This window comes from Lontra canadensis, unplaced genomic scaffold (genome assembly GCF_010015895.1).
Source record: "Lontra canadensis isolate GAN:19392208 unplaced genomic scaffold, GSC_riverotter_1.0 scaffold106, whole genome shotgun sequence".
Taxonomy (NCBI): domain Eukaryota; kingdom Metazoa; phylum Chordata; class Mammalia; order Carnivora; family Mustelidae; genus Lontra; species Lontra canadensis.
The window spans coordinates 4223233-4243690 of NW_022631100.1; the positions used below are offsets into that span (position 1 = coordinate 4223233).

Below are 20458 nucleotides of genomic sequence, written 5' to 3' on the forward strand. Positions count from 1 at the left end.
AAAGCTGGTTGGCCCTGGAGCTAGACGGGACCTGGTACAAATCCAGTCTTGTCACTATTTAGTGGCGTGACTCTGAGTAAATTCCTGAAGTTTTCTAAACTGTTCAATTAGGATAATTCTATCACCTAGTCCAGTTCTGAGAACTGCAGACACTGTACAGAAGTTTCCTGGCCCGTAGTAGATATTTAGCAAAGCGGACCCAAATCATACTGGGTGGTATGTTGACATCCCTTTCTATGCTGGGGGAAAAGCCACTGTTGAGAACATCTATATACCGGACAGACACCTGGGTACCAGGGCCACCACCACGAATGACACAACATGGACGGCAGTGGAGGAAACTCCCTGACAAAAATGTCTAGGAAGGAAAGAGGGTGTTCTGAGAACCAGGAGCTGGGCTGCTGACTGGCCAGGGCCTCCAACTGCCTCTTGCTGCCTGGGCCTAGAGAGGGGAGCCTGGGGGATCCCTTTTTCCACCCCCCAGCCCCAGAGTGTGAATGGCCTATTGGGGGAGCTTCTGCCGGCCCACTTTTCCAGGCTTCAGTGTGGGCAAATTTCCCAAGGAGCCAGCCTTGCTAAGGTCCAGCCTGCTCCCAGGCAGCCTGGATCTCCCCTGCCTGCCCCCGCTCCCCCCAAGCCTGCCCCTCAGCACAAGCCGGCGCGCTGATGCCCGGGCTGGAGCAGTGCTAGCGCCTTCACGGTTAGGTCCTCAATACTTACCTCTATTTAGAGCGGAGGGAACCAGAACTCGCCTGAGCACTTGGATGAGAAGGGAAAGGGATGGGACTTCACGTGGCATTTGGGGAGTGAAAGGACATGACTGTAGCTGCCGCAGGTCGGAGTCTGGCCCAGGTTGGAAAGGGAAGATGCCTGTCTTCATCCCAGGCCCTGGCCTTCTCGGAAGGAGGCGGCGAGAGGGCCCCGGCCCTCGGTGCGCTCGGCCGCCCTCACCCCCAGCCTGCTCTCCTCTCGCCCGCAGGTGGGAGCCACGACTGCAGCGGCCACGGGACCTTCTCCCCGGACACCTGCACCTGCCGCTGCGAGCAGGGCTGGGAGGGCGCGGCGTGCGAGCGGCCCGCCTGCCCTGGGGCGTGCAGCGGTCACGGACACTGCGCGGCCGGCCGCTGCGAGTGCGAGCCGCCCTACGTGGGCGCGGACTGCGCCTACCCCGCCTGCCCCGATGACTGCAGCGGCCACGGCACGTGCGTGCGCGGCGTCTGCCAGTGCCACGACGACTTCACGGCCGAGGACTGCAGCGAGCGCCGCTGCCCCGGCGACTGCAGCGGCCACGGCTTCTGCGACACGGGCGAGTGTTACTGCGAGGAGGGCTTCAGAGGCCTCGACTGCGCCCAGGGTGAGCCCACAGCGAGGCCCGACTCTCTCCTTTCCCCACCCCGCGCCGGCGGCCTTTAGCGGTCGGGACACCTGGGCGGAGCAGGGAAGCGGCCTCTGGTCCACCTCGGAAGCCCCGGGGTGGGGGTGGGGGGCTTGTAAAACACAGATTGCTGGCTCGGCTGCCGGAGATTCTGATGCAGGGGGCCCGGGGTGGGGCCCGAGGATCTGCATTAATAACCGGTTCCAGCGGCTATTGGTACTACTGGTCTGAGAACCAGCCGTCTTCTGTGACCTGATGGCGCTGTGTGTGTGTGTGTGTGTGTGTCTAGGGGTGATCGAGTGGGCGTCAACTCCCAACCATGTAGCTTCCGGTGGGACGAGGGTGCGGGGGTGTGGTGGGTGGTCCAGAGTGGTACCTGCCACCAGAGTTAAGTATATAGTGGGTGCTCGGTGACGTTGGTTGTGCCTTTTTGCCCCTTTCCTCCCCTCCCCACACCTCTGGTGTTCTGCATACAGTGGTGGCTCCCCAGGGCCTGCAGCTGCTCAGGAGCACGGAGGATTCCCTGCTGGTGAGCTGGGAGCCCTCCAGCGAGGTGGACCACTACCTCCTCAGCTACTACCCTCTGGGGCAGGAGCTCTCTGGGAAGCAGATCCAAGTGCCCAAGGAGCAGCACACCTACGAGATCACTGGTTTGCAGCCTGGAACCAAGTACATAGTTACCGTGCGCAACGTGAAGAAAGAAGTTTCCAGCAGCCCACAGCATCTGCTTGCCACAACAGGTGAGTGATGCCTCAGGTTTCGCAGGGAAGGCCCCATTTAAAAATTTTTTTTTTAATTCATTTGACAGCGATCACAAGTAGGCAGAGAGGCAGGCAGAGAGAGAGAGAGAGGGAGAAAGCAGGCTCTCTGCTGAGCAGAGAGCCCGATGCGGGGCTTGATCCCAGGACCCCAGGATCATGACCCGAGCCGAAAGCAGAGGCCTTAACCCACTGAGCCACCCAGGTGCCCCGGAAGGCCCCATTTTAAATGTTTTCTCCCATCGTCCCCCCACATACCTAATACTCAGAACATTGCTCTTGTTTGGGGTTGCAAAACATGGCTGCTGCAGTCCTGCTTTCTGGAGAAAAATCTCTCAGCTTTTCTTGGCTCCCTTCTCTCAGTTCTGCCAAGGCAGTGATAGAGCCTGCTGGCCTGGGGCCCAAGGGGTCTTCTCTGCTCCTGAGATTAGTAAGGTCTGAGTGCCCTGTGGCCACACCCAAGCAGCCAAGGAGGCTTTGAGGCCATTCAGCAAACTGGAGTTGGGACGGGTGAAGGTTTACTGAAGCCACCTGTATCAGAGTCATCTTAGCAGGAAAGAGAGAGGGTAAATAGTAATTGATGACAGTTTAGGGAAGAGGCATGGGTGGATAGGATTTGGCTGGTAGAACACTCTAGAACTAGCATCAGTGGGATCCACCCCAATCTGAAGGAGCAGGGATGGAAATTGGTTATAGGAGAGGGCTGTCTGGGAAGGCGGTTTGGGTAGAGATGCAGGCCATCTCTCATGGTCTTACCAGAAGGGAGGGAAGGAGATCAGGAACTCTCTATCCTGCCTTCTGAGCTCCTGGTAACTCACTGGTTGAATGTAATAAGAAGCCAGAGGGCAAGGGGATCTGACTAACCCAATTCATAGCAGTCATCATCTGGGATACACAGGAGGACAGAAGATGGATTTGGGGAGATAGAGTCTCCAGTGTACCACCAAATATATTACCAAAGTGTTTGTAAAGACAAGCCTCATGGCTTACTGTTTAGAGATCTTATTTTCTCATGAAAGTTCTTAAAGTAGCTTAGATCTTCAGGAACTTGGAGAAACCCAGTTAATCTGAGTGATTCTGATCCCTTCATTCACTCATCTTATTTTACTGAACATCTACTTTGTACCAGCCACTGTTTTAGATGCTGATAAAAATCAGCTGCCTTTGCTAAACTCCTGGGGAAAGATCCAGGAGACCCAGGTGGTTGGGCTTTTGGGCCCATCGTTTTCTTTGCAGAAGCATCAAGCTGTCTATCCTGTTCAGTGGTGGGGATAGGGGTGGCTCCATGTTGGAAAGGGCCGTGAAGGACCTGTCATCCTGGGGGTATAATCTGTGATTGCCTTTGTCGACCCCCTCTAGCCGTAGGCCCCTTAGGACACCCCTGGAGTCAAGCAGGTTGGGTTTATTGGCTGTTGGTGTGGGACAACACACCACAGGATCTGTGTATGTCTTAAGAAGAGCATTAGAAAGGACTGGAAAAGAATTGGGGCTTGTGTTGGGTGATTGAAGGCATAGGGGTTTGCTTTGGCTTGCATGCCTTCGTCAAGAGGAGTTAACTCCATGACTGGTAACTTAGTGGACCTTTTTTAGAAAAAGCCGACTACTGGGAGGCTAAAGCCATCATCAGAAAAGAAGGGTAGTCACTCATATTAGTCAGGGGAGAGAATGTTGGGTTGTTTTTGTGGTTTGGACAGTATTCCTGCTTCTGTCTGTATTCAGACATGATTACAGAATGGCCTTCTTTTGTCTTCAGCTATCATGACCAAACGGTGGCCTTTCTGATGCTGATGTTCTGTGAAATCATTTATGCTTAGTGGGAGTGCACCCAAGCTAACCTGTGAGAACCAGGCCAGCTCCCCACAGTTGGACTGCTTTTCTCTTTCTCTCCATTTTTTTCTGTTGTGGCCTCTGTCTTTAGTGCCCAAAGCCTCCCAATGAAGAGCAGAGACAGCTGTTCTGAAAGTCTTAGTAACCCTCTTGGCTTCTACACTAGGGACTTGTGAAGTCTTGCAACTGTGAAGCTTGTCTTTCTTTCTAATCTGATCCATGTTAAACCCTTTCTGCTTCCTCCTCAGGGAAACCCCAGTCTGAGAGACACTTATTCCCATAATAATCTTGAATATTTTCATTAAGTCTCTGCTTTTTCATTTGTGAGCTGTATAGGTCCCTTCTGTGATCCTTGAGTCACTTTCATTACTGACCTCTTGACCTGTTCCTTCAAGGAATTCCTATCTTTGAAGGAAGAAGCTGGAGGCTGGGAGATGGAAGCCAGTAGGTTGGAGGAAATTCTTCAGAGAAAAGGCTCTGTGAGATTCTTGTTCATAGCAGAGTGAATCAGAAACATTCAGACCCGAGGGACCTCAAGAGCACCAAGTTCACCCCCTGCCTGATGCACAAATTCTGTGTCCCATGTCCTTGACAAATTCTCTGTCCCATGTCCTTGACAAGGGAGCATCAACAAGGCAGTGAAAATGGGTATGTGACCAATGAAGGGGCAAGGCTGAGAGCTTAGGGGCTTCAAACTTCAGGTCAGATGACATCCATTGGATATGGCTATTGAATATGGCCATTGGATATGGCCATTGGATACGGCCATTGGATACAACCATTGGAACCCACCGCTCTCAAAGACCGAGTCCTCTCCCCAGCCACCGCCCAAAAGTTCTTCCCTTGGAACCACATCAGTGATCCATTCCTTTGCATGAATCATTATAATTTCATTTTTTTTACAAGTGGAAGGGTAAACATTTAGCCATTAATACTTGGCTATGAATAAATAAGTACAGTAACTCCAATAACTCTCCTCTGCAGGCTGGACAGGTTGGGCAGCTGAGGTCACCAGGTCTAAACTCTGGTAGAAGGCACAGCGAAGATACTCAGGATGACCAAGTTAAAATTCACCTATTTTATAGTTTTCCCTTATGTTAGTCTTTTTTTTTTTTTTAATTTATTTAACAGACAGAAATCACAAGTAGGCAGAGAGGTAGGAAGAGAGAGAGGAGGAAGCAGGCACCCCGCTGAGCAGAGAGCCTGATGCGGGGTTCAGTCCCAAGACCCTGGGATCATGACCTGAGCCGAAGGCAGAGGCTTTAACCCACTGAGCCACCCAGGCGCCGCCCCCCCACCCCTTATGTTAGTCTTTTTTTTTTTTTTAAAGATTTTATTTATTTGACAGACAAAGATCACAGTAGGCAGAGAGAGAGGAAGGGAAGCAGGCTCCCTGCTGAGCAGAAAGCCGGATGCGGGGCTCAATCCCAGGACCCCGGGATCATGACCTGAGCCGAAGGCAGAGGCTTTAACCCACTGAGCCACCCAGGCACCCCCCCTTATGTTAGTCTTTACAAGAGAATGTGAGTGGCAAAGAAGGAGCTGTAATTTGGGAGATGGAGGAAGAGACTGGTTGTATTATCAGTATTATACTCGAGATAATTTCAAAAGCATTCCCACACTTTACATGGGAGAAGCTGAGCTTCTCCTCTTGGGATTGTCTTTGAGGGCACGGTGCTGCAGCTAAAGGGTGTGTGTCATTCAGAGCGGCCTGACCCCTGGGTCTGGAGGTTTGCGTGGCTGGTTGGAGACATGTGGTCCAGGGCTTGGCCCATGGCGGCTTTGACAGGGAGGGCAGCATGGCATGTGATGGGATGGGATGGGAGGTAGGAGGCTTTCTCAGAAGATAGTCTTTCCTCCGTGGATAATGTGAGAGCCAACAGTTTATTTGCTACTTTGGTAGTTTTAAGACGCCTGTTAAGGATATGTGTGCTGGGGTGAAGCATGTTCTCAGTGCTTCTGGAAAGGCCACTGACCTTACTAGGCCAGTGACTGCTCCAGACCTGCCTGAGCTCTTCTCTTCACTGCTTTCTCCCACCTTCCCTGACACCTGACTTAGATCTTGCCGCGCTTGGTACTGCGTGGGTGACGGATGAGACAGAGAACTCGCTTGATGTGGAGTGGGAGAACCCCCCGACCGAGGTGGACTACTACAAGCTGCAGTACGGCCCCCTCACAGGGCAGGAGGTGGCCGAGGTCACTGTGCCCAAGAGCAGTGACCCTAAGAGTCGCTATGACATCACCGGTAAGAGCCAACACTGGGAATGTGGGATGTTTGCCGTGGACGCTGAGGTGGGGACAGTGAGCACAGAGGGTCCTGGGGCCCTAGGAATCCCTTGAACTCTGACTCTGGAAACTCCCAGACAAGAGCCCAGTTGGTTGACCTGCAGAATGGACGCTAGCGTCCCAGAGCTGACTCTGGAATCTCAGAGCATCTGGCTGACAGAGGACAGCCCAATGTCCTCTTAAAAACCCCGTCTGTGTCTCAGGGTGGATATGTCGGTGTAGACATTCCTGTTGGTGTAGACATTCCTTTTGAAAGAACTGTGTGTGTGTGTGTGTGTGTGTGTGTGAGAGAGAGAGAGAGAGAGATAGAGAGAGACTGGTTTATTTGGCATGCTGCATGGAAGGAGTGATGCTGGGAGGCCTGGGTGGGGAGATCCTTGTCCCATTTGACCAAGTCAATCTACTGAGAGCTGAAAATCTGATGGCTGCTAGGGAAACAGGGCCCTGCAGGGCTGGCTCACATTTTGTGACTCCCAAAGCTTGGAGAATTTTCAGGGCTCTCTTTAAGGAATATAATACACAATCATGAATACCTAAAGAACTACCCTTGGAGGTAGCCCATGCAAGGGAGGGACCCTGAGCTTATTAGCTCCACAGTTTCATCCTCCTCTGCTGTCCGCTCTGTGCCCTCCATCTTGAAAGGACATCTTGGGCTTCCCAGTGTCTGCAGAGCAGAGAGCAGGGTGCGTGCCTCCCACATACTGCTCTCTGCTTGTACTCTGCCACGGTCTATCTGGGCCACATAGAGCAGTAATTCCAACCACAGCTACAGAGAAACAGACAAGAAAAGGCAACGCAAAGAAGAAAATCATGGAATACGATTAGGCTAATTATTACAATGAGGCTGAAAGAAACTTTTGAGGGAGAAGGATTGTTGGGGGCAGAAAGCCAGTTGGGCTGTAAATAAAACTGGGAAATCAGTGCTTGGCGGCCCAACAAAGGAGTTCCCTTATGTTCACTTCATCTACTCTGGCCCCCGGCACCCCTTGAAGCGCCGTGACGGTGCCTCGTACTCCTGGCCCCAGCACTCTTTCTCTGCCTTAGATTCCTCTTGGGGTGAGAAGCACCTCTCCCCCAATGAGGGAAATCCCTGGGGAGAGCAGGGTTGGGGGCGAGGGTCTGGGGCCCAAACTCACCAAGCTGCTTGTTGGCAGGTCTGCAGCCCGGGACAGAATACAAGATCACCGTTGTTCCCATGAAAGGAGAACTGGAGGGCAAGCCGATTCTCCTGAATGGCAGGACAGGTAGGAGAAATGTAGAAGCACTGTGCCCACTTCTCAAGTTTGCTTTCTGATATTTTTCTTGGCTGACTCCTCTCTGGATAAGAACGCTGGGATTTGTATGTACTGACTTCTTTGTGTACTAACTTCTGTTTTGTGGGGCTGGGGAGGGGAAGGGAACTTTTCCTATTTAAAATGTGTCTTACCATTGAAAATCTCCCCCAGGATCTTGGAGTCAAGGGCAAAGACAATTTCTGACACCTTTCTGCTAGTTTTATTAGCTTTTACAACTGGATTATTTTTATTCAGTATCTTGGACCGAGGCACACAGACCCCTATTACCTAATACAGGTGATCTGTAATTTTTTTTCTCTTTATTCCTGTGTTTTTTCCTGATGATCACACGCAAACACTCTGGTTTAAAATGTCAGAAGATTTTAAAGACTCTCACATGGGAGCAGTGGTATATTTAACATCTGTGGATTGCGAAAACATCTATAGTGACAGACGTTATACATTAGTAACATTTGATGATAGATTTGTCATTTCTGAATCGGAAAAGAATTAGAAATCTCTGTAGTCATATATGCAACCAATCCACGTAGTTCTGAGTTTTGAGCCAATGCTTGAGTCCGTGTGGAAAGGTGTGGCTCCTGCAGTCGAGAAGCTCTGGCCACCCCAAGGTGGGAACCGGTGAGCTAGATGAGAATGCCACCGGGGGGAGGCTAGTCCTCGAAGCCGACCAAGAAGGGATCTTTGAATTTCGAGACTTTCTTGAAATGCATTTTAGTTCTTTTCTATTCCCTCTTGGCAGGAGCTGGCCAGGGTGGTGAGACTGCAGGAATGCAATTCGCTATTTCGGGTTGCCTAACAGATCGCATATCTGTAGTGTGAAAGCTAGAGTCAGACAGTTGTGAAAGCTAAGCTGTAACTTCATTTAGGAATGAGACAATACAGACTGTGCAGTCTGCCTAAGCAGTGGACGGGTGAAGACTTCGAGTGGGCTGGGAAATGGCAAGGGCTTCCTTGCTTCCGGTGGCTTTCTTGTTAGCTGTGAATTCACTGAGACTGTCCTATGCATCAGGCATCATGCGAATGAAGGACTTCTCATAATGGATCCCATTTGGTTCTTACGGTAACTGCATGGTAGGTCCTACTGTTATTTCTAAGTCACATATTAAAAAACAACACCTGGGAAGTTAAACTCAGGATTGCTTAGCCAAGGAGTGACAGAGCTGGGATTTGAACGTAGGATATCCACTTCAGTGATCACAAAACTAAAGTGCCTCCTACTTTTACCTTTTCACCCATTGTTTCTGGCTAATTCTCCTACTGTTTACCTCCTAACTAGAAAAATGTCTTTGATTCCTCGTTGATTTAGGACAATGAGGAACCCCTGTATCTTGGCCTCAGTGGTTGTGATCATTCAGGCTGTTGTTCTCCTTACTCCTCCTTTTTCCAATGGAAAACCTTCCTGCTCTTGGACTTTTCTTGGAGTTTCTTTTCTTTTCTCTTTTTTTTAAAAGTAGACTCCACACCCAGCATGAAGCCCAACACAGGGTTTGAACTCACAACCCTGAGATCAAGACCTGAGCTGAGATCAAGAGTCGGATGCTTAACCAACCGAGCCACCCAGGTGTCCCTGTTGTTGGGGTTTCTTAACACAGAAGGCTCATGTCTGCATTATGGGTTCATTCCTGTTCCACCAGCCTAGGAAACCCTCCACAGTTACCTCTAGCTCTCCATTAATTCAGCCGGGAACTCAATAATTCAAGCTATCAGTTAATTCAACAAAAACAAATTGCAGAGTCCTGCTGGGCACTAGAGACATGGTCCCTCTAGATTCTTCTGAAGATGAAAAGTCCTGGTCCTCGCCTTTCAGGGGCTCATAGCAATAAGATCACTCATCCTTCCAGGCTCAGCTCCAACCTTAGCCTCTCCACTGAAGCCATGTGGGACCACATTAAATAGCAACCGTTTTTGCCTCTGAGTTTTTAGAGCATTTAATCACACATGGCCTTGAATTGCTAGTTAACCTTTCAAGTATGTTATCCCAACTAGAATGTGAGCACTCAAGGAGTGTTTTTATTGTCAATTACATTCTCGAAGCAGGATGGGATATTTTATTGGATAGCAAATAAATTTGTGTCATGTGTCCAATGAACATTTAAAAAAAAAAAGACACAATCATTTCTGAGGTCAGGAAACACTTTCAAACCTGGCTAGACTGTTCATTCCTTTAACAGGGGAAAAAAAAAAGAATCTCTCTTTTCTCCAAATATTTTGCATTGCCTGAGATGGAAAAAGACACCGTAATCTAAGAACAGCATAACCATGTGCAGGAAAGAAATGACACAGTTCAGTTATTTTCCATTGAACAAGTCACTCGGGAACTAATCCATAAAAGGGAAGGGGTCAATTGAAAATCCTCACCCTGTTAAGGCCCTCAGAGGGCACGGAAGCATCTTCTGGAAAGGCAAGGCTTCCGAAGCAGGTCAGCTTCAGAGCAGCAAGGATCAGCCAGCCTAGCGTCTTCAGGGGGAATGACCTTGAACTTCACCGCCAGACACTCCCAGCCATCCCACCTCCAACAACAGGAAGGGCAGGCCACTAACTAAGAGGTGATGCTACCCCTTCGTCCTCAGTTTCTCCATCTGTAAAAAGGAGAGGTTGGACTAAACGAGCTTAAAGTCCTTTCTTTTTTTTTTTTTACATTATTGTTAGTGTTTTCATAACTTCCATGACTCATGCTTTTCCGTGGTGAGTCCGGAACAAAGGACTGCTTACTTTGTTAGAATCCCACCAGCTCCCATGCACAGCGGAACATACTCGCATACTCACGTGTTAACAATTTTCGTAGAACGTTTCCTTTGACGGTGCCGTGAAATAGCAATTTTGCCTCTCTCTGGATCTTTTCCACTTTTTACCACCTTCTAGACACACTGCTGCATTTGAAGTGGCCCAGCCCCTAAAACTTTCCTTCTTCAGCTCCTTCATGTTGCAAGATGAACCTGTCAACATCCAGAGTTCCTGCCTCATACACAGTTGCCCACGTGCTCCCAGTGGCTGAAAAAACAACCACGATCTTCATCAATTGAGTACTCGCTGTATTCTAGGTACTGGGCTCCATACACATTATCTTTGGTCTTTACAATAGCATTCCACGCATTATTATTCCCATTTTACTTGGGAGAAAGTGGAAGCCCGCAAAGTTTAAGAGAGTCAGGGTGAACCAGTGAATGGCATTTGAATGTGTTTGCTTGAGGCCAAATCACAAGCTTTCCAGAAGCAAAGCTAGAGGAGAGCAGGAAGAGAGGTTGATCTCTGAACACATTCTCTACAAATAAGGCCTTCTGGATAATTTTATTGCCACAGTGAAGCAATGGGGTAGGGGGCTGAGAAAGCAAGGTGATGGGATGCATGGCTACTGTAGTCCAAAGGAAGGCCTCATTTTCCAGAAACTCACTTTCAAAATAGGGGCATAAAGCCCTATCCCCTGTCTTTGCCCCCAAGCCCATATCCCTGCAGATTTTAGATCCTGGCTGTGCCATTTTCCACTATGCCAACTGGGTGATTCAGAAGTAGCCACTGGGATTGGAGAAAGCTATTCTGAAGGCCTGTGGCCATGGGCTAGAGCAGGGACATGGGAGGCTGGTGTTCCAGCACAGACTGAGGACAGCCGTGCCCTCCCCAGCCTAGTGGCAGATCTCATTAAAAAGGGGAATAGACTTTCCTGATGTGCCTAGAGCTCTCCATTAGCCTCCTCTGTCCACTCAGCTTTGTCAATTAGATATTCTGAAGAGGGGATGCCCTTTATTCTAACACATGCCGTGTAAAGGTCTACCTCCCAAGTCTTGTCTTATGTCTTTCTGACCTTCCGTGGCCCAGACAAAGGTCTCATCAGGGCAGCCTAGTGTCCAGCAGGTGGGAAGGAAATTGAGACCTGGGAAGGAGAGCCTGTCTCCTCATCGAGGTTCCCGCAGTGACTCATCTGTGATTCAGCCGTCTGTCTGCAGCTACTGGGAGGCTTTGTTCCATGGAAAAACTTTTTCTGATCCCCACATCCCTTCTTGGCAGATGGGGAGGATTTGGACCGCTCAGCTGGCTTCTTCCAGCCATGTGGCCCACCATCGGGGTCCCATCACTGAGGCTGTCCTCTGGCTTCTGCATCTTGGTGTCTGGTTCCCATCCTTAGGGAACAGCTCTATGAGAACACTCCTTTTGGCTCAGGGTGTTGCTGTTAAGAGATTGAAAGAAAGGACAGAGTCCTGAGATCCAGGCTGGCCGGGACTCTAACTGGCTTTATGACCTTGAAGAAGTCACATGGATGTCCTCTCTGGGCTGGGTCTCTGGAACCCTGGCATGGGAGGATTCTTATTCTTATCCTTCTTATTCTCCATCGCCAAGATGCCTTTCCTGGCCCTCCATTCCTCGAGTGCTCTGGGACTATTGAGGGAACAGGGTGTATCAGGGCTGGTTATGCTCACTTGGGCACAGTGGCTCTTGAGAGGGCCGCACACACACAGGTATCTGACCCCGCAGGGCAGAGGTCTGTGCTGTGGGTCCCGCAGCTATGGTGCTGAGCACTGATCTGGGCCAGGGAGGGCTAGTGGGGGGCACTGCTGGGACCATGGGGTGTACAGCTACAGGTCCCTTTGGAGACGATGAGGACCAGGGACTTTAAGAGGCAGGACTGTAGGGTGTTCTTGTCCTCATTGTCCCCGTCCTCACTTCCCATTCTAAATGTCCCCGTTCCCAAGTCAGTGCTGGGTTCCCAGATTGACATGTTACCTTTGGAGGCTCTCTTCATTCCCTCCCTGTCCTGTGCGGAATCACACTTTGCATAGAAAGGGGAACAGGGTGGGAAAGGAGTTCTCTCTCGTGCACCCTGTCCCCTGAGCATCCTCTGAGAGCTTGCTTGAGCCTCCAGAGGCCTGCAACGTGGCCCTGTTGTTGTTTGCTCCTGATGGCACCGCCTGCTCGGCCCAGTGGGTCTCCCCAAAGCCAGAGTATAAGACTGTTTCCCTGTTCCAGCTGTCACTATGAGCTTCGGTCCCCTGCTGCGGCTGGATTCAGATTGCAGGAACCTTTCAGATCACACTTGATTTTATTTATGGATTGTTCTTATTTCTGTAAGAAAAAGCTGGTGGTAGTGCTGCATGGGACGTAGAAAGTGGAGATGACTTCCACTTCCAGTCTTCCACAGAGAGGAATGGTTCACATATTGGCACTTTAGGCGTCCAGTTGCAAATTCTTGGTCCCATTCTCCCCACCTTCTTCTTCAAACCACCCCCCTCCGAGCTCTCCATCTCTGTAAAGGGTCACCCCTTCTGCAAATCGCTCAGGCCTCAAAATAACATGGAATGATGGAAGGATGGATTTGTGTCCCACATCAGCAACATCAGCAGATTCTGACAAGTGTACATTTGAAATCTCTGCGATCCAACCTTTCTCATGACTTTCATCCCTGACACATTGGTCCACATTCCTGCTTTCTCCCGCTGTTGGGGTGGCCTCCCAGGTGACTTCTACTGTCAACCCACTAGACCCCTACTCTCTCTGGCAGCCAGAGGGATCCTTTGATAATGCAGGTCAGATCATGCCATTCTTTTGTGCGAACCCCCCAGAAGTTTCTTATCTCATTCAATGCAAAAGCCACAGTCTTTGAAGGCCGTCCACAGTCCACTCACCCCTCACCTCCCAGGCCTGCCCTGCAGCCACTCAGCCCCATCACTGACTCTGTCCAGATGTTCTGACCTCTTGCTGTTCCCTTAATGTGTGGAGCAGGGCCTTTGCACCTGCTGCTCCTGCCTAGAATGAGGTTCCTAGACTGTACATGGCCCACTGCCTCACTTCATCTCAGTCTTTGTTCAGATGTTCCCTTCCCAGCAAGCCAGCTCTTTCCTGACCTCCTTATCTAAACTCACAGATATCTTTTGTTCAACATTTCTATTCCTATATCTTGCCTTATTGGGCTTCCTAATACCGTCACTGCTTGTTTATCGTCCATCTCCTTCAGGAAAATGTAAATTCCATAGGAGGGAGCCTTTATTCTGTTCATTGCTTATACAGTTGACCCTTAAACAACATGGATTGGAATGGCCGGGTCCCCACTTGTGTGCAGATTGTTTTCAATAAATATATGGGAAATTTTTTTGAGATTTGTGACAATTGGGAAAAACCCACAGACAAACCAAGTAGCCTAGAGACCTTGAGAAAACTAAGAAAAAGGAGGTATTATTGTAAGAATACAGTCTACGGCACATCTAACATACCAGATATGTGTCACTCGAATATTGTTGGTGAGGCTTCTGGTCAATGGTCGGCTATGAGTCACATTTTTAGAGAGTCAGAAGTTACAGATGGCTTTTGGACTGAGCAGAAGAATTGAGGGGCTTAATTACTGCATTGTTCAGGGGTCAGCTCTATTGGTATCCTAGGGTTGCTGTAGCAAAGGACCAAAAACCGGGTGGTTTAAAACAATAGAAATTTATTGTCTCCCAGTTGTGGAAGCTGGAGGTCTGAAATCGAGGTGTCTGCAGGGCCATGTTCTGTGACAGTTTTAGGGGAAAATCATTCCTCTCCTCTTCTAACTTCTGCTATTTGTTGGCAGTCCTTGGCCTTCCTTGCCCTATAGATGCAGCATTCCTGCCACATGGCTGGCTTCTCCCCATGCATCCTCATATCGTCTTCCCTGTGTGTGTGCATCTGGCTCTGTGTCTGAACTCCCCCTTCTGTCAGGACACTTGGCATATTGGATTAGACTTACTCTAATGACCTCATTTTATTATTACTATTTTTAAAGATTTTATTTATTTATTTGACAGAGATGGCAAGTAGGCAGAGAAGCAGGCAGAGAGAGAGGAGGAAGCAGGCTCCCTGCTGAGCAGAGAGCCCGATGTGGGGCTTGATCCCAGGACTCTGGGATCATGACCTGAGCCAAAGGCAGAGGCTTTAACCCACTGAGCCACCCAGGTACCACCCCCCTTTTTAAAAGCAGGTTTCTTTCTTTCTTTCTTTCTTTCTTTGGACAGACAGAGATCACAAGTAGAGAGGCAGGCAGAGAGAAGGGGGGAAGCAGGCTCCCCGCTGAGCAGACAGCCTGATGCAGGGGCTCAATCCCAGGACCCTGAGATCATGACCTGAGCTGAAGGCAGAGGCTTAACCCACTGAGCCATCCAGGTGCCCTTAATGACCTTATTTTAAACTGCTCATCTCTAGAAAGACCTTATTTCCAAATAAGGTCATATTCTGAGATACTGAGGGTTAGCATTTTGACAGATTTTTTTTTTTTTTTTTTGCGGGGTAGGGAGGGGAACACACTTTAATTTATAACTGATTTAAACTGAATTCCCAGCTCCAACTAGGCATTCGAGGAATGTGTGTAGAATGTGTAAGTGACTTCATTTACTAGCTGAGTGACCTTGGGCAAGTCATCTAACCTCTCTGAGCTCGGTAGACAGTGCCTAAAACTGATCGCTATTATTAATTTTCCAAACTAGTACATGGGGCATCTGATAATGCCTTGAGTTATTACTATGAGGTTTGATAAAGTGATGTGTGGAAAGCACCTTGCATTTAGTATATGCTCAGTCAGTGACAGCTGATTTATTAAACAAGATATGCACTGCCTCTAGCGATGGAACTTGCACACAAGTAAGACACCGCCATTGTGCTAGAGGAAGGTAATTCTAGTTGACGTGAAAAAAGTTGTAACTTCTCTGCTGGAGAATCCTGAGCCAGGAGAACTAGAGTGGGATGGGAGGAAGCAAAACTGCTTGAATTTCTAGGAGTAAGAAGCTGTTTTGTGTGTCTTTACTCAAATGGAGTGGGCAGGGTTCTTGGGGCACGCCTCACCTTTGCTCTGTGAGGAAGCTTTATCCGTGTCCTTGATGGCCGCTTCTCTCAGCTGACTTACTTATTAGGTTTGTAAAGGATAAGCCAGAAAGGAAAATCAGCATGTTAAGTGAAAGACTAAATTATGAATGAAGTCGGTAAGATAAACTATAACAAGAATAAATACTGGGTTCGGGAAATGTATTTTATATGCAGAAGGGGGAAGAGGAGGCTGAACATGAGGGTTCTCAACCTTTGATGTGCATCAGAATCACCTGCTGAGTTTTGCATATTTGTTTCTTTTTTGGCAGAGATGCCAGTGCATAGCTGAGACCTTCTGAAATGAACTCTCTGGAGTTGGTACTTAGTAGGTGCCCAGTGTTGACAAAGGTCGAGAACCCCTGGGTTAGCAGGGGCACGTGTGAAAAAGCGTAGGGATTTGCCAAGGCTGTGGGCTGAGGATAGGTTGTTGAGGAGTGTGGTGTTCAGGACACAGAAGACATGCTGTTCTGGGTCGGTTCTCCTAGAACATCAATTTTGCATAGCCAGGGAATTCTGCTCATCGTGTTCACTGGTGACTCCTGAGTGCCCTCACGTTCCCTGATGTGGAATAGATGCTCAGTGAATTGTTGAACGATTGGACTGAGTTTTGGGGCTTTTTCCCTGATTAGGGAAAGAAAGAGGCCAGTCTAGATAGGCCAGGTCTAGAAACTGTGATTTGGAAGTTTGATATGATATGATACGGTATGGTATGGCATGATATGGTATAACACTGTTAAAACTAGTAACTTGCAAATGCATACATTGGAGTGGTGGAAGTGTTTTGATCAGAGGAGAATTAGGAGGGAGAGTGGTAACTATTCTTGAATACCTGCTGGAGGGTCTCCCAGAAGAGCCTGAGGTGTATTCCGTGTACCTCTGGAAGGAGTTCCACTTCAGGTGGCTACGTTTGTGGGAACGGACGTGTAACGTGCTCAGTGGTCTCAAAATGGAAGGGACTGTTGGTCCCTCACGGAACCCTTTCTCAGCGGAGGGTTCAAGCCGAGGCCAGTTGTCCAGCTATCACAGAGGGACAGAGAGACGCTCTTACAGTGTGTGGACTATAGAACTAGGTCACCCAGATGAACTAGAGCTTGAAGCCACCATGACCTTGACCAACCACATGTCTTTCTCTAATTTTTCTTTCTCATATTTTCATGAAGAAATTGACAGCCCAACCAATGTGGTCACTGATCGGGTGACAGAAGACACAGCGGTGGTCTCCTGGGTCCCCGTCCAGGCTGTCATAGATAAGTACGTGGTACGCTACACCTCTGCCGATGGGGACACGAAGGACACAGCCGTCCCGAGGGAGCAGAGCAGCACCATTCTGACAGGCCTGAAGCCAGGAGAGGCATACAAAGTCTACGTGTGGGCTGAGAGAGGCAACCAGGAGAGCAAGAAGGCGGACACTGATGCGCTCACAGGTAACAGAGGGACGGGAGCCTAAAGAGGTTTCCTCATGGTGGGGAGAAGGCTGATTCGTGACTCAGCAGGCCATGTCCCCCTAACATCATCTCTTTTGCTTACAGGGATGGGGAAGGGGGTTGCAAAAGCATTTTAAAATTTCACAATTAAGATTTTTCCCATTTCATCCTCGAACAAAAGAAATCAGCCTTTTTATTTTACATAGAAGGTCATGCTTATTTGGGTTAGAATTCCATGTGCAACTCTCTCAGTGCGGAGTAACACTTCCTAATTTTCATTTTTTGGGCGTTAAAACTCAGAACATTTGGCTGACAGTGAATTTGAATGCTTATCTCCATTTGCAGAGGCCATACAGGCATTTGCTTATCATCTGGAACTCTCTGTCAGACCATGGAAATGGTTTGCATCCTGAGTCAACAGTCACCAAATGTACCGATTCTGCCTTGAAGCTTCCAGAAACCAGAAGGGTCCATCCCCAGACCTCACCTAGCTGTCCCGCTCAGCTTGGGCTTGTAGATGTCTTGAGGCGGCAGTGGGGGACATGTCCCAGACGTTGTTTCTGCTTAAAGCCTCCTTTGCTCCTGTCCCTGAATTCAGAGCACTCTCATCCTGGAGGCTGCTTGAGGTTCTGGACATTTGACACGAAATCATAGAAAAGGAGTCACTTATCTATTGGGCTCTGTTCTGGACAATCAGTTAGTATAGAGACACACAGAGAAGCCGATAATTATTTAGGAATGTGGTTTCAGAAGCTTGACTGTCCACATTTTAATCCCAGCTCTGCCATTTGCTAGCTGAGTGGCTTTGGGCAAGTCCCTTCACCTCTGTTTCTCAGATTCTTGTCTATAAAAGAGGGCACGTGGGTTTTTACCTCATACGGTTATTGGGAGGGTTCCATGAGTTAATTCAAGGAAGTGCCTGACTCATAGCCCCACGCTACGTGAGTGACAGTAGTGATTATTTCTTACGAGTCGTCTCCGTCAGCAACGGCTGTTCTAACAGAATACCACACACCAAGGGCTTCAGCCAAAGCCATTTAGTTCCCACAATTCTGGAGGCTAGAAAGCCCCATGATCAGGGTGCTGGCTGATTCGGTTCCTGGTGAGAGCCCTCTTGTTGGCTTTTAGGTGGCTCTCTTCTTCCTGCACTGTTACATGGTGGAAAGAAGCTCAGGTCTCTTCTTATCAAGGCATTGATGCCATCATGCGGAGACTTACCCTCATGACCTCATCAAACCTAATTATTTCCCCAAGGTCTCACCTCCAAACACTAGCAAATTGGGAGTTAGGGCTTCCACATAGGAGTTGGGGGGCACACAAACATTCAGTGCGTAGCAAATGTTAAATCAGCATTCAGCCCTCAAAGCATTCGTGGCGTGGAGCCTCCTGGGCTGGGGTGGGCCTTATCTTCTCCAGGGGAAGGAGAAGCTGCCGGTAAGGATGGTGAGACCTAGGTTGGTTTAAAGGCAGGGTCAGCCCTTTCTGTGAGTGGCCAGAGAGGCCATATTCTCAGCTCTGCCATCGAGATGCGAAAACAGCCATAGATAATACGTAAATGAACCTGTAAGACTGTGTTCAATAGAACTTCATAAGAGAAGGCTGTGGGTCAGATTCGGCCCATGGGTTGTAGATGGCTACCTCCTGCTTGCTGTTACACGAAGTTTTCCCTTTGGTAGGATTTTGAGTGTTGTGAAAAGGAAGTGTGGGGGTCAGTCTTCATAAGATAGTAGAAGTTTGAATAGAGAAGAAGCTTCCCCTCTCTCGTGGGGGTGGTGTCAGCTAGCACCCCAGATTATGGGGAGCCCCTGGGATGGGGCATTGCTGGCACTGTCAGGCACAGAGCCAGGCTCTTGGGGTGCAGATATGAAAGACCTAGTTCACGCTCATGGCATTCACAACTGTCCGGGTAGAGAAGACAAGCAGAAAAGATAAAGGGCCATGAGTTATGTCTTTCTAGAGCCCACAAACGTCCCTGGAGCTATGGGAACCAGGAAAAAGGGTACTTAGCACAGACTGGGATGGGAGAGGGGTCTCTTAGCACAGACTGGGATGGGAGAGAGGCTGGAGGAGGCAGAGACACCTGAGCAGAGTCTAGGTAGATGGGTGGGCGTGAGCAGTGGGAGCAGCATATGCAAAGGCTTAGAGTATAAGAATAGGACAGGGTTTGTTTTTTTCTCTTCTCTTAATATGGAATTATCTTAATAATCATTAAGTGATGTTGATGGTGGCCAGGTCCATGAGGGTGGAGTAGTGAAGGATGAGAAGCCAGAGCGAAACTCCTCCCTGTCCCCTGTCCCTAGCACTTTCGGAACTCTCTGCTTCCCGAGGTGAGCTGCCTCCCTTGGGTGTGCCTCTCCCCACCCCCTCGACCTGGCTGTGCACATCCAGCGATGGTGCATAGGCCGGAAATATGGTTGCTGTCACGGAGAGCTCAGCCATTTGAGGAGGTGGCTCTTTTTAATATTATTATTCTTTTTATTTTTTAAAAGATTGTATTTATTTATTGGACAGAGTCAGCGAGAGAGAGAATACAAGCAGGAGGAGTAGCAGAGGGAGAAGCAGGCTCCTGGGTGAGCAGGGAGCCCCATGGGGTGCTCAATCCCAGGACCCTGGGATCCTGACCTGAGCTGAAGGCAGATACTTAACCGCTCAAAGGAGCCACCCAGGCACCCCTGAGGTGGTGGTTTTTGAAACAGGACTATAAAGGCATGCTAATCACCCACTTCTGCTTGGATTTCCACCTCCAGGGGTTCACATTTTAAGGAGAAAGGGGTATTTCAGGCCTCAAATGGCACTTGCAATAATAAAGAGCCTATATTTAAGCATTTACCATGTGAATATCTCACTCATGATTTGCCATAAGCTGTGAAGTACATACTGCTCTTTCCTCCTTCCTGGAGGTGAGGGGACCTAGAGGTAAGGTTTATAGTCTGCCCAAGTTAGCAACTAGGAAACACTGGAGCCCGGATTCCAACCCAGTTTAACTGCATAGAAGCCCAGACAGATTCTGCAAGTAGGATTATTTTTATACTCCCATACCTCAAATCCCATCAATTTAAGTCTTCTGGTTCTCTGGCCTCAGACATAATGTTTTATGTGGAAAGAACTGACAGCTCCTACTTCCAGGATATTTTTCTTCCCAAAGAAAATACTAGAGCTGACTCAGAGATTTACTGAAATATAATTGTTTTCAGGTAGAAGGAGTCAGGAAATGAAAGAGTGTATTATAAAAATCCAGGGTAAAGGAGAAATTTGTATATGAAGACCATTTTTTTTTTTTTAATCCAAAGGCTACTTATGGGTAGAGTTTATAGAGCTGAGACCATTTTGGCTTTGTCTGAAAACTCCACATTTCATTAAGTGCTATTGGAATTTCAGACCACTTGCTTAATTAAACCCTTAAGTTATCCCAATCGCTGGCATAGAACAGACTCTGAAATTTGTCAAGATCATCATTTTGTCTGTGTATGTGCTGGCCTTATTGGAACTAGAGAGTTGGTAAATGCTACATTCTTTCATCTCTCTTCAAGAAATTGACAGCCCCACAAATCTGGCCACCGACCGGATGACAGAGGACACAGCCACCGTCTCCTGGGACCCAGTGCAAGCCGTCATCGACAAGTATATGGTACGCTACACCTCAGCCGATGGCGACACCCAGGAGGTGTCCGTGGGGAAGGAGCAGAGCAG

The 20458-nt window shown here is 48.9% G+C and overlaps 1 protein-coding gene across 1 annotated transcript in view; it reads left to right on the plus strand.

The window, feature by feature from the left end:
• The window catches only part of TNN (tenascin N), a 52039-nt gene that overhangs the window by 7748 nt on the left and 23833 nt on the right, over positions 1-20458 (plus strand). Inside the window, exons 3-8 of the mRNA XM_032838809.1 lie at positions 980-1354; positions 1852-2115; positions 6020-6205; positions 7401-7490; positions 16505-16768; positions 20299-20458. The exon at positions 20299-20458 is cut by the window's right edge and continues 86 nt beyond it. Of these exons, the coding sequence (XP_032694700.1) occupies positions 980-1354; positions 1852-2115; positions 6020-6205; positions 7401-7490; positions 16505-16768; positions 20299-20458 (1339 nt within the window). The remainder of the gene's footprint in view (positions 1-979; positions 1355-1851; positions 2116-6019; positions 6206-7400; positions 7491-16504; positions 16769-20298) is intronic.